The sequence below is a fragment of the Myiozetetes cayanensis genome, unplaced genomic scaffold (assembly GCF_022539395.1).
Source record: "Myiozetetes cayanensis isolate MyiCay16 unplaced genomic scaffold, myiCay2020 scf5-8, whole genome shotgun sequence".
NCBI lineage: Eukaryota > Metazoa > Chordata > Aves > Passeriformes > Tyrannidae > Myiozetetes > Myiozetetes cayanensis.
The window spans coordinates 27,566,268-27,591,544 of NW_026087742.1; the positions used below are offsets into that span (position 1 = coordinate 27,566,268).

The 25,277-nt window shown below is 41.4% G+C and overlaps 1 protein-coding gene across 13 annotated transcripts in view; it reads left to right on the forward strand.

The window, feature by feature from the left end:
- LOC126648576 (rap1 GTPase-activating protein 1-like) overlaps positions 1–25,277 on the forward strand; it is a 45,291-nt gene that overhangs the window by 13,953 nt on the left and 6,061 nt on the right. For 4 of the 13 annotated variants that reach the window (XM_050331754.1, XM_050331753.1, XM_050331748.1 and 1 more), the window contains 17 exons: positions 577–615; positions 729–920; positions 6,795–6,898; positions 8,350–8,428; positions 8,712–8,765; positions 8,856–8,939; positions 9,639–9,739; positions 10,365–10,494; positions 10,749–10,904; positions 13,113–13,184; positions 13,374–13,460; positions 14,165–14,299; positions 15,600–15,746; positions 16,966–17,069; positions 19,326–19,442; positions 24,307–24,433; positions 24,522–24,624. In XM_050331754.1, the coding sequence (XP_050187711.1) occupies positions 577–615; positions 729–920; positions 6,795–6,898; positions 8,350–8,428; positions 8,712–8,765; positions 8,856–8,939; positions 9,639–9,739; positions 10,365–10,494; positions 10,749–10,904; positions 13,113–13,184; positions 13,374–13,460; positions 14,165–14,299; positions 15,600–15,746; positions 16,966–17,069; positions 19,326–19,442; positions 24,307–24,433; positions 24,522–24,624 (1,831 nt within the window). Of the gene's footprint in view, positions 1–576; positions 616–728; positions 921–6,298; positions 6,574–6,794; positions 6,899–8,349; positions 8,429–8,711; positions 8,766–8,855; positions 8,940–9,638; positions 9,740–10,364; positions 10,495–10,748; positions 10,905–13,112; positions 13,185–13,373; positions 13,461–14,164; positions 14,300–15,599; positions 15,747–16,965; positions 17,070–19,325; positions 19,447–19,770; positions 19,818–22,258; positions 23,058–24,306; positions 24,434–24,521; positions 24,625–25,277 lie in introns of those variants that run through there. The other 9 variants (XM_050331755.1, XM_050331749.1, XM_050331756.1 and 6 more) reach the window with 9 other exon arrangements.

Consider the following 25,277-nt stretch of genomic DNA (forward strand, 5'->3'; position numbering starts at 1 on the left):
TAGAGAATTGATACAGCTCAGTTCTGACAGAGATAGTCAGTGGTCTTCGTGGTGATGGAAGGGGCATCCAGCTGGCATAAAGTGGTTCAGATGCTGCTCCTCTTCCCTCAGTCGTGCTTCAGCTCTTGTGGTTGTATACCACATATCTAGCTATGGAGTTGACAAAACCTCAGTCTCACTGTAAATAACAGTACTATTTCTACTATTCCTGCTGTCGTCTCTGTCTGCAGAAGAACAGTAGCTGTCTAACACTGTGTGGAAGGAAAGGAGAGAGGCTGACTCCTCTAACCACATTGAATTTGCCTGTAGTTTCGCTACCTCCACATTTTGCATGCCTATATTCTGTGGTTTCAAGGAGGAAGATGGGTAAAATCTGACTCCCAAATTTATTGTTCTCAAAGTTCTACATTACAATGCTGGGACCTTGGAAATGGAGTCTAACCTTTAATCCTGAAGTGAAACTCTAAAGATGACCTAGGGCAGAACGGAAGCTGAGGGCACAGCTTGCACCATCACAAGAACGTAGCACTTTAAAAGATGTCACATGCTTTTGCTAATGGTCTCTTCTGATTTCAGACGGAAGAGGAGTATATTCCTTACCCCAGCATCCATGAGGTGAGTTAGTACTACTCTCCTCTGTTTTATCTTAGACTTTATTGGTTTTTCAGCTTATTCGCCTTCCAGCTTATTGGCGTGTCAGTTTTGATGCTCTCTGTCCTTCTGAATAGGTATTACAGAAAGGATGGCCATATCCTCTCATTATCTTACCCCAGTTTGGGGGCTACTGGATTGAAGGGACCAGCCACAACCTCTCCAGCTTGAGTCCAACACTTTCTGATGTACCCTTTCCCTGGAGTGGTAAAGTGAAACTGGAAAGTGACCCTACAGCCAAGCTCTACCGCAAACATTTTCTGGGAAAGGTAAGGGTGACCTTCAGAGCCTTCTTTTCAGCCTCAAGACTGAAATGTTTCTCAGGCTTTTTCTGATGGACTTAGAAATGACTGCAGAGCTGCTCCATTTCATTTCCTTATGATGTCTTGAACTAATGTAAATAAGGTCCATACTGTGGTATGGCCTGTAGTGTGTTAAGTTGGTTCTGTCCCCTTGTGAAATGTGGAAATGTGCATCATCCTGTGCATTAATAGGGGAGAAAGATTTGCACAGAAAATTGTTGGTTAAGTTGTAATAGTTGGTTAAGAAGCTATTTTGAGGCTCCTGTACAGATACCAACCTTGGGATGACAAGGGGAAAAAGTGTAATAAAATTGGAAATGGAGATGGTATTATTTTAGAGGGGACTTCACCACTGACAGTACAAGCCTTTCAGTAAAATGGTCTATTTTCTTCCGTGTATGGTTATCGTAGAATGTGTATGATGAAATTGGAATGTGTGTTTTCTAGTTGTTGATTTAAGTGAGTTTGGTGCTAAATGCTCCTTGACTTCAAAAGATCCAATTTGACACATAGAGAAACAGAGCTTGGCCTTATAAAGTGTATGTTTGCTGGCTGGCCATTAAGGTCCATCTGGTTTGGCCTACTTAGTGAGTTGGTTGATTACCAGACTGGATCTAAGGATGATATTAGCCATCAAGAACAAGTGAGAACAACCCATGATCTCTTCTGAGATTCAGTTCATGGTATAAGGAGATAAGAAAGCCTGACAGGTGTGCTCATGCTGCTTATTCAGTGATCTCCCTCAATGACTGCTCAGTAAGTTCAAAAACAGGAATAGGTGGAGTTTTGAGCAGGTCCCCAGCACTAGCTGTGCTTGTTTGACTGATGATGTGTAGTATGCAACACTGAAAACTGATATTAATATAATTTATAAGTAATTAGGAAAAAAAAGCCTTCCTGGAGGCTTACTTTCAAGACTGGCAGATCTGCTGTGCAATCTGTTAATGGGCATTTATCCTGCAACCTTCTGGAAGCTTTCATTATGCCAACTGTAATTATTTTTACATCATGTTAAATTTGGGATTGTGCTTGAAGGCTTCCAGAGACAGATAGCATGAGAGGCAAATAGGGATATTATTTTTTTCAGTGTGATTGTAGAATTCACTGCTGTTCTGATATCACAAAACAGTTGAGGTTGGAAGGGTCCTCTGGAGCTCATCTTGTCCATACTCCTGCTCAAGCAGGGCCGTATCATCATTGTTCCTTCCAAGTGAGATCCAGGATTTTGCATTTGCAAAAATCTTCCAGTGTGAGATCAGACATAGCATTTGCAGAGTGCCCAGCCATCAGTGCCTCAGTACTACAGAAAATCTCTTCTCTCCTATATTATTCCTTTTCTAGTATCCAGCGTTTTATTCTTTGCCTTCCTTGATATGAATGTGTGTCCGTGTTCAAATAAACATGCAAGTTTTTGAGCAAGCTAGTGTCAGAAAAGAACAGGGTGAACACGACTCTTGTCACAGAAAACTCTACCTAATAGAAAACTTTACCTAATGGTTTAAAGGCTTAGGTAAGGGGGGAGCTCAGAGTTTTTTCTCTAGATGAGTATTTCTTCGGTGCAAAGTTTGCAAAACTAGTGATTTTGATTCTGTGTGGATTGGGTCCTTTTCTTGCTCAGAACATGGGAGGGTTATTCCAGCAATGTCAAGAAAGTTCTCTTTCAAGCTTTGAATAATGGCAAACAGTTTTTAGCTGAAGAAGAGTTCAAAAGCATCATGCAGTGGGAGAGGCAGAGCCAAATGGTTTGGGGAGTATCCTTTAAAAAAGGTGGGAAATTAGAGCATTATGTGTGGTATTACAAACTTAATATGCATGTCTGTGTTATGCATGGGTGTGCATATACAGATCACTCAGACAATTCTTTTGACTCTTTTTGCAGAACCTTTTATAGCAGACCCTCTAAAACAACCTTCAGAAAAAGTGGTAGGACACACAAGCCATGGCTCAGTTCCTTTTCTTTGCATGATGCTCTGTATTTTATGTGATGAAAAAAACCTTATGTCTTATACTGTAAAACCTTATGTCTTATACTTTGGGAATAATTCCATGTCTACTTTGTTTTTCAAAGCTACAGTAAAGAGAAGTAGCCTGAAGCCAGGAAGGATTTAATAAAGAGAGACATTGGAACTGCCAGTCAAAGAAACTTAGGGTGCAGTTTCACAAGCACTTGGGGCTGGCATTGCTGATGAGAGACGCTTTCTTGCCATGCATTCATATGTGATCATGTATTTCTTCAGTAGGTTGTCCTTTCTTTGTGCTGGTTAAAGTACTGTTGCTGCAGATGGCAGATGTCCTAATAGCTTTATAACTTCTGAGGCAAACTGTCAGTTAGTCTTTTCCCTTGGACCCATGGAAGATACCTAATTCTTTTCTCAGAGGTCTGTTTGAAATCCAGACCTTCCTTTCAAACTACATTAAATGTTACAGAAACCGCTTCTATGGCTGAACAAATTTTTACCTATCAATAGGTCATCTCAGCTCCAGGGTATCTTGTCACCACTGAGAATCTTCAGTATTAACCATAAAGTCTTTTGATGGTTCATCTCTTAACATCAGGACAGCTAACGATAAATGCTGTTGTCCATTGAAGGACTCTGAGTCTCCCTGTTGTTGCCTATGTGTTTTTACAGAGAAAGAAAATCACAGAGGAAAAAGAAAACCGTAATGAGGAAACGACAGGTTTATAAATACATGTGATTACTCAGGTCTCAGTTTAAAACCCAGGCTTACATTCAGGATCAAACTACACAGCCAGAGTAGCTTTGAAAAAAATTCAGCTATTTTAAGACTTCCACTAATTCTAGTGCCCATTACCCTGTGAAGATTGTAGCTTTTTGTGCAGCTCTGCCCTGTTACGTTGCCTGCAGAGCTGACAGCCCAGTCTCCAAAACAACTGAGATCTCAAAGTGTCAAATCTGCCAGGGTCTGGCTTAGAAGTCTCACTAAAAGACGTCTTGATTTCTGGTCTTCGCAGCTCAGTGTTGCTTTTGGCTGCAGCTAACCTCAGGTTTTGGCTCCTTGTCTTTTGCTCTGCCTTCTAGTCCTGACTTTTGTTGTCATTGTGCCATATTTTTCCTTAACAGCCTGTCTTGGCCATCCACCTTAGCATATGACTTCATTTATGGGTTTTGATTCTAGACTTCAGTTGACCGTTGAACATGCTCTTGTTTTGCTCCTTGAATCTGTCTATTGCTCAGCTACTCTGTCCTTCTGTCCTTGGTCACAGTGACTACCACACCTGATTCTTATTCACATCCCAAAAATCTATTAGTGTCCTGAAAGTCACGATCAGAAGAAATAAACTGTCCTTTGTGGCTTCCTTTGATCTCACCTTTTCTTTCCATGGAGAGGTAAGTTTAGCCACTGTCACTGACTTGTGTGACAAATTTATGGGATTTGAACACTGCAGCTAGAGGCCATATTACTCTGCCTCTTTGCTGCTCTTTATTCACATTTTAACTTTTTCAGACCCTCTCGTTGGATCAGCTGTGAAACCTTTTGTCCATCAGTCAGTAGCAGGGCAGTTCTGGATGTTGGTTTTTTTTCCTGTCTCAGAGAAGAAATGGGGACAATGATATCTTTAATAATTAAAGAAGTTGAATAGCTTCATCTTCACATTGAGGTTCAGAGTGGTGACTGTAGTCTTGCTTATTCCTTTTTTTGTTTCAAAGAGAGAATCGGTTCATGTCTGTTGACTTCAATGGCTGCATCTACTTAGATATCAGAGTATGTCACGAGAAGTATCTTTTATTTCACAGTGAGTCAGAGCTATGACTAATACAAAAAATTGTGTAGACAGCAAAAGGCAGTCTCACCAGTGTATTGAGAGAGGTCTGCAAGCCAGAACAGACTTTCTGTATTTTCTAGACAAAAGGCTGAGGAAAGAACTGACAGACTAGCAACCATTTTGGATCAAATTACTTTTTGCTCCCATTGAGTTCTTACTAATCTATTGTGTCTGGAGTAATCCTTTCACAGAACACATTTCAAATTGTGCAAGCTTTGACTGTGCAACTGAATACAACTTAACTGTCTGACTTTTCTGTTATGCGTGAGGATAATGCTCATATGCTTTTATACAGTGCTTCCTGTGATGCTCCCTCTGAGTCTTGCAATCCTGGTTTCTGACTTCATTCTCCCTGGCTGTCTTCTCAGGTTGACTTTGTCTTTGATTCTTGATGGCTGGTGGTAGAACAGCACATTTGCACGGGAGAAGTGTTTTATCTCTCTCCTCTACTTAATTTGACCATGACAAACACTTTGCAGTTAGGCTGAGAAGATCACTTCTACAAACCAAACAGCATAAAACCACCGGTATACATGAGGACAGAATCTGTACACACTGAAACATGTGCAGAGTACTTTAATTATATCTTTAATTATATCTTTCAATTAAGCTGGTGATGAGTAACACCATCATTAGAAAACACATCGACAAACAAGACAGTAGTTGGTGACTCTTCTCTGTGAAACTGTTGACAAGTGGAATTTGGGAATCAAGCTCCCCCCTGAATTCAGTGTGTATATTTTATGTTCTGGGAGTATCTGACTTCTCAGTAAGTATGACTTTCTTCTGATTTTCATGGTCCCAAGGCATAAGGAGGCACTGATAATCCTGCCTGCTATAGGGTAGCTGAGATGATAATGGTTTTGTGAGTCTTTGTTTTGTTTTATTTATTATTACTTTGCTTTGCTGAGGAGCCTGACCTCAACTTTCATCGTTGCTAGCTCAGAAGTACCATACCAATCTCACTGTACTCCTCTGGGTTGGAGGCTAAATACTGAAACGTACTACTGCCACTTTCAACAGAAGTTCTCATTATCAGCAAAAGATTAGGATATTAATCTAATCCAAAGAGAACCAAATCCCCTACATGATGTTTTCATTGGTCTCTCTGTGCTTATACCTAAAATTCATTCAGTTTGGACTGTTTACTGAAAGCATAAACTCAGTCTCAGTGCTTTGGTCAGAGTTTATGTAGCAGCCAGCTCTGGATACTGTCTGTAAAGAGGTTTTCCACTAGGACAATGGGAGTGATCCAAGCATTTCTGCATTTCTGTGTAGTATTTTCATTGTGCTAGAGGTTTCCATTCCCATCCTGTGTCAAAAGGCTTTAACCTTTTGAGATTAGAGGTTATATATCAGTATGTATTGATATACATAGGCCATTGGAATATGGCTATACAGCCAGGAGAAACGTTTGGCCACAGCCACTTACGTATAGAGACTGTAGAAATGTTTGCAGTATGGTTCATGGTTTGACTGAATGACTCTGTTCTAGGCACATTCTGCTAAAGCTCAAGCAGTGTAAGTGGCACTGCTGAGAACAGTCTTCATCTGCAATGTGGTTACTTACTGACTGTATCCTTCCTGAGATGTGAGCACTCTTGGAGGTCAACCATTTGGCATAATGATCCTTACTTTTTGTATAGAAAATGCCCACAACCACATCCCGTTGAATGTGCTGAGGACCACTGCTTAGTCATGAAGAGTCTGAATGAATACAGGGAAAGTCCACAAAAGATACAATTTTGTTTGCAAGAAACTCGATTTCTTCAAAATGTGTTGCTGAATGTTCTAATCCTATTCCTTCTCAGGAGTCCTTCTGATGTTGGACAGGTGAGGAGAAAATGAATTGATAGTGGATGCACTTTGACTGATATGTTCATGCATTGATGATCAAGTGGACTGGAAGACAGCATATGCATGTCTTCAAGCATGCTATTGCTAGTTAAATTAAAAATCAGCTAATCTTGAGTGACAGGTTGTATGCAAAAAAATCTGGTAAATTCCTCTGGGAAGCGTGTTGGGAATAATGCATTTTGGCTTTGTGTTTGCAGGAGCACCAGAACTTTTACTCCAGTGATATGTCCTTGGGCTACCTAGTACTTTCTGTGAAGTATGAACAGGTCGAGAAACAGGAAAATCTACGCCTGCTGCTGAGGTAACAGTACCTGTTGCTGAAGCATATGTCACTGTGCTATGTCTGTCATCTTACCTTGAGCTTCCTATGTGTGAATGTGGGTCTTAATTTCATGTCTTTCTTCTGGAGAGGACTGCAAAGAAACCTTTGAACCTTTTTTTTGCTTGCCTTCCCCTCTGAGTTGCTCTCAGCAGTCTCCTTCAGGAAGCTGAAGTGGTGCTTGCAAGTGCATCTTTATAGTACCTGGGTGAAATATACCTGTTTTTCCCTCAAATAGAAATTTTTTCGGTTTTTTTTTTTACTTAGAGACCATGTGAGTTCTCTCTAGGAGAATATAGATTTCTTAATGAAGGACAGCCTAGCCCAGGCTTTGTCCTTGAGACAAAGGCTCTCTGGAAGGTGAGCTTAAACATACCCTAGGTTCCCAGGGCAGCCTATGAAGTGCCATAACCTTTAGGGCTTCCACAGAGACACATTGCCCAGAGAGAGTTGCTGAATGAACTAGAGGAAGAACAGAGATGGACCTTGCATAGGTGAGAGGCAACACTTCAGAAAAACTTTTCACTACACTATGGGCTGGGTGAATTTCCAGTAGGCAACATGCTACTGGAACTACCAGTTCTGGTACAGTTGCTGCTGACAAGGATTCATCCAGGACTGAGGGAAAATACTGGTTGCATAGGAGTCAGCTACAAGAGAATCATTGGTGGGTTTCCTTCACTATGTGCAGATAATGCTTCAGTGCCAGCAATAACCTTGGAATAGAGAGAGCCTATTTATGAACTGTGCCTGAGAATGTTTGTCTGAGCCCCAAGCCCTTCCCTGTAAGAGACCAGGGAAGAACAAAAGGGCAGTAATTCTTTATGATATGCAGTACCTTTTGGTCAATAGCTTGTTTATAATGGTTTGAAGAGGATTCTGACAGCCCAATATTTCTTCTTCCTTAGAAAGATATCTCCCCTTAAATATACAAATAGAGAAGAAGGAAACTTTTCTCTATCAGCTTTCTGGAACAATGCTACACCAGTTTCTACCTCCTTTACTTTGCTTAGATCTGCTTTCCTAGGCTGTCTATAACAGACCTTTTACAGTCTTTCAAGCCCTCATTGAATGATCTTAGGAATCCCTTATTTTTTTTTCTTGAATTGTATTTCAACATTTAGATTTCTGTGAAAGAAAATTGAGGGGCAAGAGAAAAGCAAAATATTTCTTTAAACAAGAAAAGAATGCAAAGGGGCAAGAGAATAAACATTCCTGTTTTGTCTTCCTCTGCTCCCCACAACAAGTGATGAGCAATAAGAAGTGAAAGTACCTTGTTTTTCTAGTGACTTTAGCATCAGGGTTAAAATTAACCCTTTGGAATTTACTGCTTTAAGGTTACTCTGAAGAAATGGATACTCTTAAGAAAGAACCAGTGTTTCTTGTGTTTCCCTTCAGCTGTGTCTCTAATGCCTCTTTTTGTTTTGTGTCAGGACTCGTACTGGCACCAAACATGACCTAATCCCCATTTCCTGTCTGAATGAGTTCCCCAATGCTGTCCAGATGGCAAAGGTGAGATTCATGCTTGCCTGTTTAAGGCCTCATTCTTCAAGTTATTTTCACCTCTGTCCTCCCATTTCCCTCTTTTTCCACTATTTCCCAGTAGAACTGTCATATAGTTCCCTCCCACCCTTCCATTTAGCTTCTCTTTTTTCTCTTCTAATTTTAGCTCAGATTTTTTGCCTGAAGGGGCTCCTGTCAAATAATGGTAAACAGTGCCTGCACTCTCATGCCTGTAGCAAGCTAGGGCAAATGATAATCATGCTTTTGTTTCCCTCTCTTTCTCACTCAACAGCTACTGTGTGAGGATGTGAATGTTGAACGCTTCTTTCCTGTCCTCTATCCCAAGGTACAGTGTTCTGATATATCTGTATGTCACTTTTCCATCAAGATCTGGCTAATGACATCCAGCTGATAATTTCTGTTTTCATTACCTCAGGCTTCGCAGCTTATTGTTGCATTTGATGAACATGTCATAAGCAATAACTTCAAGTTTGGAGTCATCTACCAGAAACCTGGACAGGTAAGCTCTGTCAGATCCCACTATTTGTGAGACAAAATGCAAAGAGTCAGTTCTCTTAGCTTAAATGTAATAAGAAGGTCTATGCTGTCCAGAGGCAGTGGTGCAGAGGCAGCAGTGTTTGTGCAGTGCCATGGTTCCCTTGGCATGCCTCTTCCACCCCCAGTGTCCATGGCAGCTTTGTATATCTCTGAACCCTAACCCTAATGACAACTTGGGTTTGAAGCAGAAGTCCCCAGCTCCATGGGTGGCCCAGATGAAAGTTGTGGAGCCAGTGATGTTGTTCTAGTGCTGTGCTTACCTAGTCATGCCTACCGCCAACTGTCCCTGGAGCTGTAGGCTTTATGGATCCCTGAACCCTAACCCTAAAGGCAGCTTAGGGATGAGGCAAAACTCCCCAGCACCCTGAAGTGGCCCAGATGAGAAAGGTGTGGAGGGAGCATATTGTTGTAATGCCATGCTTCCCTTGGCATGCTTCTTCTACTCCCAGTGTCCATGGAGGTGCAGGCTTTGTGGATCTCTGAACCCTAAGTCTAACCATAATGGCAGCTTGAGGCTGAGGCAGAAATCCCCAGCACCATGGTAGGCCCAGATCAGAAATGTATTTAAGCAGAAATGTTTGCTGGTTGAGTTGTGCATAGAAATTACCGCTTGTTCTTTGTGCTGCTTGTGCTTCTTACTACTTCTACTTTCCTTCTGTAGACAACTGAAGAAGAAGTCTTCAGTAACACAGTAGAGAGTCAGGGTTTCCTGGAGTTCCTGGATTTCCTTGGTGACAAGATTCAGCTACAGGATTTCCGTGGGTGCGTACCCAGTACAGCTGGCAAGTCAGATTGAGTTAGGGAATACTGTGTGTTCACAGGCTGCAACTCTGTTAGAGCCCTGCTTTCAGAAAAGTGCTCTGTCCTCTGAATCCCAGTGCGGGTGAAGAAGCCCAGGATGCTTTTGTCGGCCATCGTGTCTGGAAACTAGTTGGAGCTTAGGTCTCTGTTGGTATTTTCCTGGTATCTCAATCTGACCCACAGTATCAGCAAAGAATAATTTTATTTAATAAGTGCAAATACAAGTTTGTTTCACAATGGTATGGGACAGTATTGTTTTAGTCTCTTTCTGTGAGGCAGCCCATCCCTTCTGTGGTTCTGAAATATGGAGTGTGTTTCTCAGAGGAATACCAAAGAAAGTAGCATCTTTGAGGATCCTTAGTTTAGAGTCATAGCTTTTAGCAAGCTGGTATGTTCACCAGCAGAAACGTTTTGTGCAGCTTCAGTCAGAGGATTGTCTTGGGGAAGATTTAGTGCCTCACTATCACTGATTTCCTAAAAATTACCTTTGGTAATACTGATGTACTACTGTTACTGATACTGTTGTTCTTCTTTCTCCTTTCTCATCTCTACTGCCTGACCTATGGCGTGGTATGGATTTGCTCAGGTTCCGGGGAGGCTTGGATGTTACCAGAGGTCAAACAGGCACTGAGTCAGTCTATACAAATTTCCGGGGGAAGGAGATCATGTTTCATGTATCTACAAAGCTGCCCTTCACAGAGGGAGATTCCCAGCAGGTATCAGAAGGAGGATTCCAACAGTGTGGCTAAGAGAGGAGGGCTGTTCAAAGAAGGACTGCATAGAGGGGAGAATGACTATTCTGTCATGTATTATGTTGGGGATCATGGCTGGAGTAATGGTAAAAGTAGTGGTGAGGGGTTTGGTTGAACAGATGGGTTTGAGATGCTTGGCAAACTGATGTTTGAGGCCCTGTTGAACTGTTCTGCTCTTTGTCACCTGCCTTCTCTCTTTATTATATTTTCCTCTCCAGCTTCAGCGGAAGCGTCACATTGGGAATGACATTGTAGCCATCATCTTCCAGGATGAAAGCACACCTTTTGTCCCTGATATGATTGCTTCTAATTTCCTACATGCTTATGTGGTAGTTCAGCTCACTCATAGCACCACTGGGGACACTCTCTACAAGGTAACCAGAATCAATAGATTCACCTCTACTGATTTTGATCCTTGAAGTGGAAACCTTAGGCTTCTTAGGGAGAGGTACAGATTCAGTCAGCTGTCATCCTCATTTCTTAAGTATCTGCACGTAAAATAGAGTGTAGTTGTATGTTTTTCAAAGTAGCTGATGAATTTCTGAAGCTTAAAGCTTGGGAATAGAAGTGGGAAGAATTCAGATAAAAGAATTCTGTTTACATCAAGAAACGTGAGGCACAATTGATCCCACTTTGGGGGTTGTCTTGCTTACATGATATAAGTCAGGTAAAATTCATGTTTGCATTTCTTCTGCTGCACCACACAGTACTTAGAGCTTGCACTGCCTGAGACTGCAGGTCAGATACAGCTGGTTGGCCTAATCTATGGAATCTCAACCAGCTACAGCTGCTTTTGGGGATCCCAGAACTGATGCCCGTCTGGTAGGGAACAGCTACCTGTTAGGGCTCTCCAGTTGAAAGAAGTCCTGCTAGAGCTCATGTTCCATATCTGCAGCCTTTGGACACAGCTCTTTCTCCCTCTCTGACATGACTCTGTATGGATGTCTATATAGCTTTATGTTCAACTTTCAGTCATACTTAAAGAGCAGAAAATATAAAAAACCTTATATTTGTGATGGATTTTCCATGTGCTATGTCTTGTATTATGTAGGGATTTTGATATAGTGATGATGAGTCCTTATGCCTTGGAGGTCTACAGGAACACTGAGAATATCAAAATTGGGACAGGATCTCCATCTGCTCTTCCACCAAGGAGGGTGTTGGTGGTGGAGCAACCATCTTCCGTTGTTCTCTATGCTTTGGGCAGCCATTTTGTAGCGACAAATGAAAGCCTCGTGCTGATCAGGGGCATGGGATTCCACTTCTCTTGCTCTCTGTATAGTAGGGCACAAAAGTTCACTGGATTTTTTCATGACAAGCTTGGGAAGCTTGCTGTTTGTCTTGTCCCTTCCTGCTGTTGTTTTCATCTTTGCCTGTCTGCAGTACCATTTTTCTGTTAGTGTAATAGGGCTGCTTCATTTCATGAAGAAGAAATAGTCCCAGTCAGCACCTTAGAGCCAGTGCAGAGTTTTCTGTAAAGGCATTTCCAAAGTGGTTTTAGCTTATGTTGCCTTGAGAGCATTGTAGTACAGAAGGACTGCAGTTTGGAAGATTTCTTTCCTATCCCTTGTTCCACTTACATAAGCTTTAGTGCCTACTGTTAAATTGGAATATTAATGGCATTTATTTCACAGAATCAATTTTTGCAATAGAAAATGAAAAATGCAAAGTAGGATTTTAAGTGGTAGATATCTATTAGGAGGAAGATGAAGGCTTTGTAATTAGGGGAGCTGGCCTGCAGTGTATGAAATCTGAATTAAATCAAGGGCTCATTTTCTTCTTCCTTTCAGTAAACTCACACCTCTCATTGGCTCTGTGACATTTATTTGTTGTTATTTTGAGGCAGTTGCAGTTGTTATGACATTGTTCCCTCGTAAATGGAATAGCAAATAATGGTATTATTCCATCTCAAATATGACAAAAAAACCCCTCTGAAATACTGTGAAGTGCTGTATGTATCTGGTAAGATAGCTGCATGTAATTATGGGTAAGTGCTGTTAGGATACAAGTGACAATGTAAAAGCTGGCCTTCATTACAGTTACTTTTCTTGACATTAGTATGTCAGGTGGGAGCATGTTAAAAATAAAACAAACAAAACTCATGCATTTCCTTATCTTTTACTGGGAAAATGATTTTGCATGCTTATCCCCTATGACTCAGAGAGGCAATGGCACTAAATGCTCCCCTCAGTGTGCAGTGTATCTCTACCACAGATAGGTCAGTACAACCACATTGACCAAAGTTCTTCTAGTGAAGGTAAATCTTGCAGCCTGAACAGAAGCTTTTGTTTTGGTAAATATGCTGGTTATACTGGTTATTATTAAAAATATTTTTTTAAAAAGCAGTCGTTTCAATCTTTTGTTGCTCTTGCTGTGTGCACATCCAGCTGCATTTCTGGGAGATAAATCAGCACATCCATCCACTGAGTTCAGAAACAGAGGGATGCACAGGCTGCTATATTAGATCTCTTTTGGGTATGTAAATTATTCAGAAGGGATCAGGTCTATCATAGTAGTTTGAAAGCTTTGATAGTTTCACTTGTGTTACAACACTTATTTTTTTCTCCCTTATATTATTTCAGGTTTCAGTCACGGCCCGAGATGATGTCCCCTTCTTTGGACCCCCTCTGCCAAATCCAGCCATATTTAAGAAGGTTTGTTTCTCTGTTCCAGTGTTAGATAGCAGGAGGATGTGGTACACACACTTGTGTTGTGAGTCAGTATTGTCGGTCTGGCTAGATGACTTTGGAGGTTCAAAGAGTAATAAGCAGAGCTTTTATCATGTGATATTTTTATTACTGTTTTCATCTCCAGTTTAGTCTAGTCTTCATCTTATCTTGTAGAGTGCAGAGTTCCGTGAATTCCTTCTGGTCAAGCTCATCAACGCTGAGTACAGCTGCTATCGAGCTGAGAAATTTGCTAAATTAGAGGTGGGTCTATTATCTGCTTGCTTCCATTAAAAATTATAATTGTATGTAGTTATAAAGGCACTATTGTCAGATTGAGAAAATACATTAACATTTTTAACTTCCGATTTTGTGTTGCTTAAGAAAGGAAGATGAAATGTGATTAACACTCAGCTCTGGGATGCTTCCTTCATATTTCATAGTAGGCGTGATAGAATATGAACAGGTGCATTCTAATGTAAAGATCTAATCCTCAAGTAAGAATGGGAATGTGACACATACGTTTGCTGGAGGAAATTCTGTATTAGCTGAAACTCAGTATTATGCTACAGGATGCATACTGATATCACTGATTTTTGGTTCAAGGTACCAAAATTCTGTTCCAGACTCTGCTGTTTGCCCAATCTAGAAAAAACATGCCTGTGTTTCATCAGCTGTAAAAAAACTGTCCTTTATGACTTGCTTTATAAACAGCTTAAAAGGGCTGGGTCTTACTGCAATAATAGCTGTGTAGTAAAACTGTAAACTGTAACTATGCAGTTAAAACACTTCATACTGTTTAAAGTAAGTTTCATGGAGTTTTGTTGTTCTTGTTGTTGCTGTTTTGGGGATTTTTTGTTTTGTTGGTTGTTGTTTTTTTTTTTAAGAAGGATGTGAGACATTGGAAAAACAGGAAAAAATTCCTCCACTCCCATTAAAAGATGTTCTCATTCCTAATGTTGATGCAGGAAAGAACACGGAGTGCCCTCTTGGAGAGCCTTTTTGAGGAGCTGCAGCTTCGCAGCCGCAGTATGATGGGATTACCCACAGGGGAGGATGACAAGATAGAGAATGGCAGTGGGGGCTTCCTGGAAAATTTCAAGGTGAGCCTTCCTACAGAGCTATAGTGTGGTGCAGAATTCCATACTGGCCCGTAGAAGTCAAACTCTTTATGCTTCATGCTGGTGTCTAGTGTCAGATGGGGTTTTATTCTGTGACTTGCCAAAAAAAGGAATTAGTGTTTGCAAGTGGAATTGTAATAACTAGTAGCAAAGGGCTTTTGGTTCCTACAGCAGATCTCCTCCAATTTCATTTTCATTATAATTGGAAGAATTGCAAGAGCCACTGCAAGAAAATTTCTAACCTGTTTCTGAGTGTACTGTCTAGAAAAACTGTGATGCTTTACTTAATCTCTAAAAGCCAGAGTTATTTTACCTTTGTTCAGTGTAAATGGCATGGTTTTGTTTTGGTTTGGCTTTTCAATAAGTCAGGATCAGGTGACAGATCAAGATGATATGAGAAAGCAAAGTTTTTGTATGAATGGGCAAACTGAGTTTTGAACTAAGGTTATATAGAGAGAATCTGATACCATTTTTGTCTGGAAAGAAGTGTTAGGAATAGCATTTCTTCAGATGACCTCCACCTGCTTTGTGTGGTAGGCTGGTTACAGTTACTAAGGGCTTTGAAATGAATCCGTTCACAAACAGGTTCTTTAGCTATGTGCATATCTTTGGTCAGATCTGCTATGCTTTGGTGAGGTGCATTTTTACATACAATCAGTCTACCCTGCCTTTGCCACTAACCATGAATTTCATATCCATCCATGTCTTACTCTAGTTATCCTAAAATGTCCTTTTTCTGACTTCTAGCAGATATTGTGGTTTGCATGTCATGTATACAGGTGACCTTTGTAATGGGAAAGGCTGAGTATACTCAGAAAATGGCTTTTTCAAATGCTGCAGATTTTGGCATGTGTGCTTTCCCCTTGAAACCAGCACTCAAGTTTGTACAAGACTGAACCTTACAGTCTTGAACAGGAGTGGGATTTTGTGTTTTTTAGCCTGTACTGGATAGGACTGCTCCAGTTGATGCTGTCTTATCCAGTATGCTGGGATACTGGTAGGGAATCTCATATTATTGCAATAGGACAAGGAATGAAAGTAGAAGAATATACTTGAGGAAGAGTTCTTCCCTGGCTCTTCTCAGAACTCCGTGCATCGTCTAGGACTAAAAATGAACAGTATCTAAGATGCGGCCTTCTAGGAATTAGGGTCTGTGTGGTTCTGGTGTTGGTCTGTCACAACTTTCCACTCAATCTGTGATGCTTCTCATACTACCCTACCGTGTGCATGTCTATATGTGTATATCTGTGTTTGTCTGTTTCCCTGCCTCCCTCCTGTTCAGCGGGTGATCAGAGGCCGCAGCCAGAGCCTGGATACCATGGGGATATCCATGAGAAAGCAGCAGCCAGCCACCCTGCCCAGCCGCCCAGCTACAGCTGGCCTTGCCCTCAGCCAGAGTGTCGCCGAGGGCCCTAAGGCCATTGCTGCGGTAAGGTATTCGGGTGGGCTGTAAGAAGGAAACCCGGCATACCTTTGTAACCACCCATACATTTTATTTCTCTTTCCCCATTAGTTTGTCTTCTTGTCCCGCTGTGAATCTTTTTGTTGTATCATCCCATTTCACAAGTGGTGAAAGCATGTGTTGCAGTCTGTTTTGTCTGTGCCTATCCTTTAGCCTCAGTTCACGTGTAAACTAGAGCTGAGATTGATGCAGACTGGGAGAAGAAAGTCAAATGTGGTTCTACTTTTGACATCTATCTCTGCTATCCTGGATTAGCTTTACATTGCCATATGGTAAAGAATGCATGCACTGTGGTTTGACCAGAATGGTACTGTATTGTCATATGGCAAGAGCTGAGAACATAAGGACACTAGAACTGTGTCACTTTTTTCAATTTAACCAATCAGATTATTTTCTGTAATATAAACAGGTGCACAATACATATTCAAGGTGCTGTTTGGCTGTAAGTAGAATTTGCACGTTGGGAAGAAACAGCAGAATTAATAAAGTTTGGGGTGAGAAAAAGAATGAATATTTCTAGTCACTATCAAAGCCTTTCTTGTTTGATAGGGATACTAAACATACATGATCAGTGTGAGTATAATAAATCTATGGCAAATCTTTCCAGAAAAGGATGTTTCCGATATTGAAAATATGGTTACCTTGACAGAAGTGCATCTGGCCAGTTGTGGTCTCTGCATTAGTGGTGTCCATACAGGCAAACTACAACAAAGGCATCTCCGAGTAAGCCAAGAAGGTGCCCTTGAGTGGGAAGAATTCTTGGTGACAGTTTACTCGGTTTTATGTATTCTCTACACAATGAAGTCACAGCCTACTAATGACTTGGGTTTGCTGCCTCCTCCACACCTTTAACTTCTTGATTTCTTTACCTTTCTGATTCTGCCTCTCCTCTCATCATAAGGGGATACCTCCCTTCCAGAGCTCCTTTGTCTGTGTACTGGCTGTGTTCTGCCTCTGTTTCTGTATCTCTCTGTCCCTTTCTCACACCACCTTTGTAAGCCCTGGCTGCTCTTTCTGAGAGAAAGTACTCCTTCTTGCAGAAGTGGAGCTGGGCCATGCTATTGTATTGCGGAGTAAAGGAGAGGATCTGGATCCATCCCACAAACTCTTCTCCTGTGCTTCCAGTTCACAGTTTTTCCTGTCTTGTTCCCTTCCTTCCGTTCTGTCACGCTTTCCTTTTTTCTAGTCTTTTGCCTTGCCTGGTAGGAGCCCATCACGCACTCGAGCCAGCCGCTTCCATGGGCGACGGAGTAGTGCCATTGGCATTGAGAACATACAGGAGGAAAAGAGGTATGAGCTGTGGGAAGATGAGACAAAGAGGGTACAGAAACAGGAGGAGATAGGAAAAGGAACGTGAAAAGGCACATAATAAAGACAGAAGGGGAATTGACAGGAATGAGAACTGAAATGGAAATGGTTGGAAGAAAAACCTAATTGTCAGCTAATGGAGAAATGAACAAATGACAGAAACAGACAAAATTAAAAAAGGACATTTGGAAGTGGGGAGAATCAATATTTGAGGAGGAATGGAGGAAATGGGTGGAGGAATATTGAAAGATCACTCCTAAATATTGTAGAGTATGATCCAGGACTCTTGAGTCTCCTCTATTCACCACTTTTAGATAAGAGTCAGATGACAGGCTAGTACTTGGGAGAGGGATGCTTGATTGATTGATTGCTTCCATTTTAAAATGTTCAAATAGGCAAAACTTCTTGTATCTTAAAGATTGTTTTTGTTTTTAAGCCTTAAGTCAAAAAGACTAGTGTTTTAAGTTAGATCATCTGAGAAATAATTATAACTAATGGATAAAATACAGGTTCGAGGAGTGATTTAGCACATTTGACAGAATTATAACCTTTCAAAAGTTGTCTACTGGTCACCAGAGATTATTTAGATAAATCATAAACTTCTCTCAGCTCTAGCTGAGACACCTTTTTAAGATTATACAGTCTCAAAAGTCACATGAGTGCTCTGCATGTAATATGCAATTTTCCCAGTTGCAAGAATTCCAGAAGCAGGTTAAAGTCTCGGTGTAGAAGGGAAAAAGTCATCTTTAACGTGGAGAACAGTGATTTTATGACAGGAGGAAATCACTACATTTTCCTTCCTTTCTTAATGAAGTACATATGACCTAATCTGAATAAAAATAATACAGAACCTACTTGGAGAATAAATCTTCTGAGACAACGGCCCTGTTGCCCAGTCTAAGCTAACGCAGTTAGCCACAGCTTCTCACTATTATAATTACTTTTGTACCTTAGGCAGCCGTATCCCTCAATCCATTACTTTGTGTACAGCAAGCTTTTCTATCCCCTTGAAGAATCTGTAAAACTTTTCTATGATAAAGAAAACTCCTGATTTTATTTTCTTCATTATTTTCCCCCTGCTCTTTGCTAGGAGGAATTGGTAAGCTGTTTGGCTTATTTAGCTTTCTTTTTTGCAAACTTGTTTGCAAACTTAGATATGAGGAATAGGGAGCCTTAGCTTGTATTTTGTGAAAGACTTTTTGGGTCATTCTCGAAGGTGCAGTTTCACTAGCAGCTGTTCTGTTGTAACAGTTCACTGTTATTGAAAAGCAGATGTGATACCTCCCCTCTCCCAGTGTCTCTTTCAACTACCCAATTCTGACTGTTCCTTGTGATGTTTCAGATGCTCAGTGAATCTTTCATGGAACTGTTTCAGGCCACTAATCTTAGCGAAAAAGTATCACTTGCTTTCCTTGATAATTGTCTGCCATGAACTGGCTCGTGGAGAAGTTTAATGGGTATCAGGACTGATGGGAAGTGCACTCACAAAGGGTGAAGGAGAGTGGAGCATGCTCTCTCTCTGGCAACAGTTAGCTCAGTGTGTAACTTCACCTGAAGCTGTAATTTGATGATACGCAGGCTTTGATGACAGAGCTGACCCAGTCCATCCCACTTGTTGATGCATCACAGAAATTTCAGGGTTGTTTTAATTTTAGAATTTTTGTCAGGGTAATTTCCAGTCTCACAAACAATTGTATTAGCACAAGTGCGGGCATGAGGAGCTGTGATTTGAAGGGTACAGGTAGGATCAACTGACCAGGAGAGCAAGCTCTGTGAACTCCCATCACTGAAGCCCCCCAGCTCCACCCCACCCCCCCAAAAAAAACACCCTTAGTTTTCATTTACTTAATTAAACATACTTCTCAGTTACTCACACAGCTTTCTTCAGAAGGATCTTGACAAGTACTAGCTGGTAGCAGTAATACTATAGTAACCTTCATATTTACGCTCTATTAAATCCTAAAGAAAGGGGGAGAATAGAAGAAAAAGTTAAAGAATTTAAGGTGAATACTGAAATTAATTTAAGCTTTTAAATCAATTCAAAAGGAGCTTAAAGTTGGCCATTTCAGATATGTCAGATGTGACATCTAAGGAATTTGCCCTTTTCAATATAACTGTTTGCTTCCATTTCACATGTATATGAGAGATCCAACTTTGTATTGTGGCTTATAAAGGACTGTTAGAATAGATAGCAGTTAACTCTGGCTCTGGATATAGCTTGTTTCTCTTTTCTCCAAGCAGAGACACTGCAGAGAGGATACAGAGGGTGCTGGACAGTCCAGGAACTTTCTTTGACCTGAAGTCTGATGGATCATCCAGTCCCAGCTCCCCAGAGTTCCCCAGCAGGAAGAGCAAGTGAGTTGAAAATCATTTCAGTATTTGAAAGATGCTCACTGTCTCTGCTATTGGCTTAAGTGTGGTGCATGTCTTGTTCTGTTGGAGGCTTTGCTTAGATTGTCCCCATCAGGCATTGTAGCATCTTAAAAGTTAGATGTCTGGCTGTGGTACAGTATTTCAGAGCCTGTCACAGATTCAGCTTTCTGAAGCAGCCAGTGAAGAAAGATTGGACTACTTAAAGGTGATTTTTGCTATGTCTTTACTAATGTTAGCTTGCATCCAACAGGATACACAGTCTTAGCTGTCCAGTTATCCATGTTTACTCATGTATATGTTTCTTCTGTAGTTTGCTCTGGAGTGATTTTGGAGCTTCATGGAGAAGCTTGGACAAGGGTATGTTGGGTTGTCCTCGAGTTCTGCCTCTTTAAGCAGGATCCATGCCGCTGCTCCCAACCAGCGTGAACTAACCTGTCTTCAGGCCTCCCAAAGTGTTACAGGAGGTGTTACAGCACGGTCCCATGTGTTGCACCTATGTTTCATTGCTAAAGCACGCCATACCACACCCAGAGTTCTCCTGCAAAACACTTCATGCAGTAGTCTGCAAAATAGTTTTTTCCAGTTTCTTGTTGCCAAAAACTGGAAAAATGCGATTTCCTTGTAGTGGAGCTTTGCTGCTGCTAAGCTGTTTTATATTGGGGTGTGATCCTATCTAGAATACGTCAGGCAAACCACCCATTTACATTTCCAGGACTCCAGAGCAGCCTGTCTCTAAATCTAAGGCTGCAGCTGACTTTCTGGAACACGCTTTCTTGCCACACCTAATTTTTTTCATGAGAACTTGGATGAGACCTGTGGCAAAAAGGGACAGCGTGTTTTGTGTTAGGGCATGTCACTTTCTCAGGACTGTATGTACTCTTAAGAAAATTTCAGGAGGTGCCCTAGAACCAGGGCTCTGCGGTTGTAGTTGCTCCAGGTGCCAGATTTGACAAGGAAGAACCTTCCTTCCAACTAGACCCAATGCTCTCTTAAGAATTACAGGCTGCTGACTATCTGCAGTAGTTCAGCTACCCAATTGTATGCTGTAGTACTGCCCAGAATTTTGTCACAGCCAAGGTGCAGAGTTATGGTAAGTATGTTTTTGTGTATGTGCTAGTTTTGTTTTTGGGTTGGATGAATGTCCAGAATTTTGATGTGGAGGAGGATGTGAGCACATCTAGGAGATACAGACCATTTAAGATGCTAGCTCTGGCAGCCAAGGACAAGAGAGAATGCAGGACATGGAACTGCTGATTGGTCAGCAACAACCATCTTCCAGCATTACCACATCATTCCACCTCCCCTTCCTGATCCTGCCTGGGACCTTGTTAGTGAACTAGAAGTTCCTGGCTAGGCATGTGTGAGGGAGTCTTGCTTTGATTAGATAGCTGATTACATTGCATAATAAGCAAGACTTCTATTTAGAAAAGATCTAACTAGCTTGGCTAGTCCTGGTTACCTGACTGTAGAATGTGTGCATGTCCCGGAAAAAAAAGTATGAAGCTTTCTTTCCTGACTTCTGCATATGTCTGTGGGCTTCCCCCACTTCCCAACCCCCATTCTCCATCAGATGAGGAGGTGAGCCAGCTGCAATGGCTGTTTCAAGTTGGTATCCACATGCTTTTGGAGAGCAAACATAGCATGGGATTTCACTAACAGTACTTGCATGAATATTGTTTATGCACATGAGGCATGACATGTATGATTTGGCAGTCTGTCTAGTTCTGTCCCCAGGATTCTCTCTATGCATTTTTTTCCAGTCATGGACTCAAACCCACTTAGATCATAATTGTGGTGATTTAGCCCATTCCTGGAGAGTTTGTTTAAGAGGTGGGATGTAGCATGGAGTTTTGCACAATTAGCCAGAGTTAGAGTTGTGATCTCAGAGTTATGGACTAGCCCATGTACAGTGATACTTTCTGCATGATATCTGGGACAGGGGATTAAGAACATGTTATTCCACCATGTAAAGCACACCATTTTCAGCAAGACAGTATTAGCACAGTATTGCAGGAAAAGGCTGGGAGTGTAAATTCTAACAGTGTGTCTTGGAGGCCATTTACTGATGTTCTGATGAAATAGCCTATCTGTTTTTAATTAATTGTGGAACCACAAATCAGGATTCATGATACAGGCATACCTCTAATGCAAAAAGAGTTCTGAATGGTTCCAGAATAATTTATCTAGTCCCTATTAGATAACATACCATAAATGGGTTATCCCTGGTAGTATGTCGTCAGTCCTCTCCAGGTTCTCTCCATAGAGCCACAGGAAATTTCCCTTATTGCAGAAATGTCCAGCATGTTGCTGCTGGTCTTAAGTAATCATTTCAGATTCAAGACTTGAATGATCAACCTCTTTATCTGTGTTCTACTATAACCAGCCTGGAAATAAATGCCAATGGAATGCATAAATTATAAATTAATTAATTTACAGAAGAGACAAAGCAGCACTTACTTTCTGTCCTTGCATGTTGTTTTCAACGCATCCTTCTGCAGTGATCAGCCTGCAATCCATGAAACTGCATTGTTCACTTGAGCTAATGGTGTCTTCTCTCTCACGTGCAGGGACAAGTGTCCTTAGTTTTTCTGCTCTTCTGTCCAGGTAGCCTTCCAAATAATCCTTCTTCCCAAGGGACAGACTCAAAAAATTAACCCAGCCTATGTAACCAAGTAGCAGAACTCCTCAGGAACAGACAACTTTCTGGGTTGCATCTGAAAAATCAAGCACTGTACTGTATATGTCCATATCCTAGGAAAAGTACATGGGTTTTTTGTATGTGTGTTTTCCCTCCTCAGACACATCTGAGTGGGGACATCAAGCCAATCAGGAGTGGACCGGATGCTACTCAGTCATTGGTTACCTCACTGAAGATACTGGCAAGACTTTTGGGGTGAAATGAGAGTCCTGGCTAAGAGGAGCATGAACGTACTTAGAGGACCTCAAGGACTGTGGAGAGACCAAGTGGCACCAAGTAACGCTCCACTGGCAGTTCCTGGAGCAGGAATTCTGGGAGAGAGAGATGGACAGATAGCTCCTGTAGGAGCATTTTGGCTTTATGCTCTTCCCATTGCCCAATCAGCAGCCACTGAACCAGCCTCTGCTAATGATGGGGAACGGAGGCCACCTTGAGTGCGACCCCTTTTCTTCCCCTCCCCTCCCTTCAGATGAGTAAGAATAGCTTGGCCTGCAGAAGGCAAGAGCAGAGGAACATGTTTCCACCTCTGCCTCTAGTGCCTTTGAATTACATAAGTCAGGAAATGCAGTGCAGAGAACAGAACGAGGATGGAGAAACCTGCTGAGGAAAGATGCTGAGAAGCAGATACTTTGTGGAAATCTAGATCCCAGTTCACTTAAATTCATGTTATTGTTTGCTCTGCTGAGGGAGAAGCATGTTGGCCTTCATTTCCTCCAAAATATGTTTCCTAAATTAGAGGAAATATTTTTGGCCTATATTGGCCTTATCTTTACTGTTCTCCCTGTTGCATGCTGGCATGGAATATGCCTGGGACTTTAGGTTTCATTACTGCTTGTAGGTCAAGATTGGCCACATTTTGCAGTGTTTCTGAAGGAATAAATATATTTAGTATGTTAAAAGTGTCTTATCTTTCTTGCCTCTCTTAGCTTTTTTTTATATTTCTTAACATTTTTAAGCACTCATCGCTCCCTTACTGGCTAGCCTTATGCAAACAGTGATATTTCCCCATAAATTTTATGCTTACATGCACAGTGCACCTTCTACCATGTAAGCGTGTCAACCTCATGGACTGCTATATCTCCTAGATGACTGTAAGCAGTGGATCATAAATTCTGAGCTGGGAAGAGCTGACCTTAAGGGTCTATCTTGATAGATACGAAACATGCACTGGGCTACCTCAGTGTCTGTGTCATTTGAGAAAGTAGTGGTATAGTGATCCAATACAGTTTGGTTTGAATGTCCCTGATGAATGACCCTGTGAGAGCTAAAAGTTTAGTGGGATGGACCTAAAGGAGCCGATCTACAGGCAACTTGGCACATGGAAAATCACCAGGATGGGAATCTGACCTAGGTGTGTTCCTGTTTGTAAGCAGGAGGAAGGTTCTGACATGTCCGTGCAAGAGCTTGGCACTTGATCCTAAATAGTTTGATGCTGAGACAGCCTGCAATAACACAGATCTCAGTTGTTTCTTTCTACCTCCTCATTGCTGTGTTAAACTTTCTTAGTTAACTGTTCTATAATACTGATTAATGTCTGTATGCTTTCCTGCCTCCTTGTGTTACACCTGTCCAGAAAACTAGTGGTAACAATTTATAAGCTCTATGGCATGAAAAGTGGGCTTTTTATAGTCCCTTTGTTCTGTCTGGAATTTCACATAAGACTCAACGTGATAGCCTGATAGTGGCTGTGGGAATGGGCAGCCTAGACTGGGTCTTGCCTGCCCTTTATACTCATTTTAAGATCTCTTCATATTATATTTAGGCTTCTAAGTCTCTGATCTCCAAAATAAGGCATCTGTTGATTTTAATGAATGTCTAGATGTATTTGGTACTTAAATGCAGGTGGTTTGGCTCACTCCACTTAACTACACTGAAGTCTGTGACTTAAAAGTTCAGTTAGATTTGTCCTTTCATACAGTTATCCAGCATGGAGAGAAAGAAGTGGTGTTTCTACTAAATGGTGTAGCAACTAGAAATTAGGGTATGCAAGCCAGTTCACCTGTGTTCTGTTCCTAGGTGGAAGAACTAGCTGTGGATGAATCATTTCTTCTTACTGTTTCTGATTGCTGTATAATAAAGTTATGCCACAAAAAATTAAGCCTATGTGTAACAATAAGCATGATGATATTGAATGCTTGCATTTCACAGAATGCTCAGGAGTCAGACTTCAGGATACTGTGTGATGCAGCCACTCTCACGTTCTTCATCCAGTGTAAGCAGTTGTTGTAGTGGATTAAGGGAAAATGGAGCATCTGAGGAAGAGGAGAATGACAGGGTGGGTGTATGATCTCTAACAAACAGAGGCTACCCTGCCTGATTTTACCAAGTGCATTATTAAAACACGTCTTCTTTGCCCTCTCCAGGAGCTGACGTGCTCTCTTGAGGGCCCTCCAAAACAGGATTCAATGGTTCAGAATATGTGGCTGGATGACAGTGACTGCACACCCAGTACTTCTAGCTCACCAGGTAAAAAAAGAAAGAATAAAAAGAAAAAATCCTCTACTTACGCTTCTAGAAGTGTATGGGAGGTTGAGCTACCTCCTTTGTATGCTGTACTTAAGATCTGAGAAGCATAGGTAGGTGATAGAGAAATGGGGAGAGACACTGGCGTGGAAACTGTAATGGGGAGAGAATGTTTCAGTAGCATGAATAAATAGTGCTGTACATATTGCAGAAAGAGTTACTGTAGACTGCAAAGAATGAATGTGTTTCTGTGGAGAGCTATGGTTGCTTTTCTGAATCAGTGCCAATACCTCTTAATAAACTAGACAGTTTGGATATGGGAATTATAGAAACAGTGTTTCCTGAACAAAGCAGTATGCTTCTCAGAACGGGGGTAATTGGGTAGCTAACCTGCACTGAGCTTTTTTTGGCTGGGCTCTTTATTCAGTCTTACTTGATTAAAACTGAAGTAGTTGATTAAAGTCAGCTTGGACCCATTCACAGTGCAGAGAGATGATTATAGTCTTCTTTTCAGTCCCATAGTAGGGAGAACTATTGCATTACCTGCTGCTGAGGTTGTATCACCTGCACTGATCTCAGACCCTGTTTGCAGTTGTTTCACTTTGTTAAAATCAACAGGTTTGGAATAAAGCATTTCATGTTGAGAATCAGCCTAA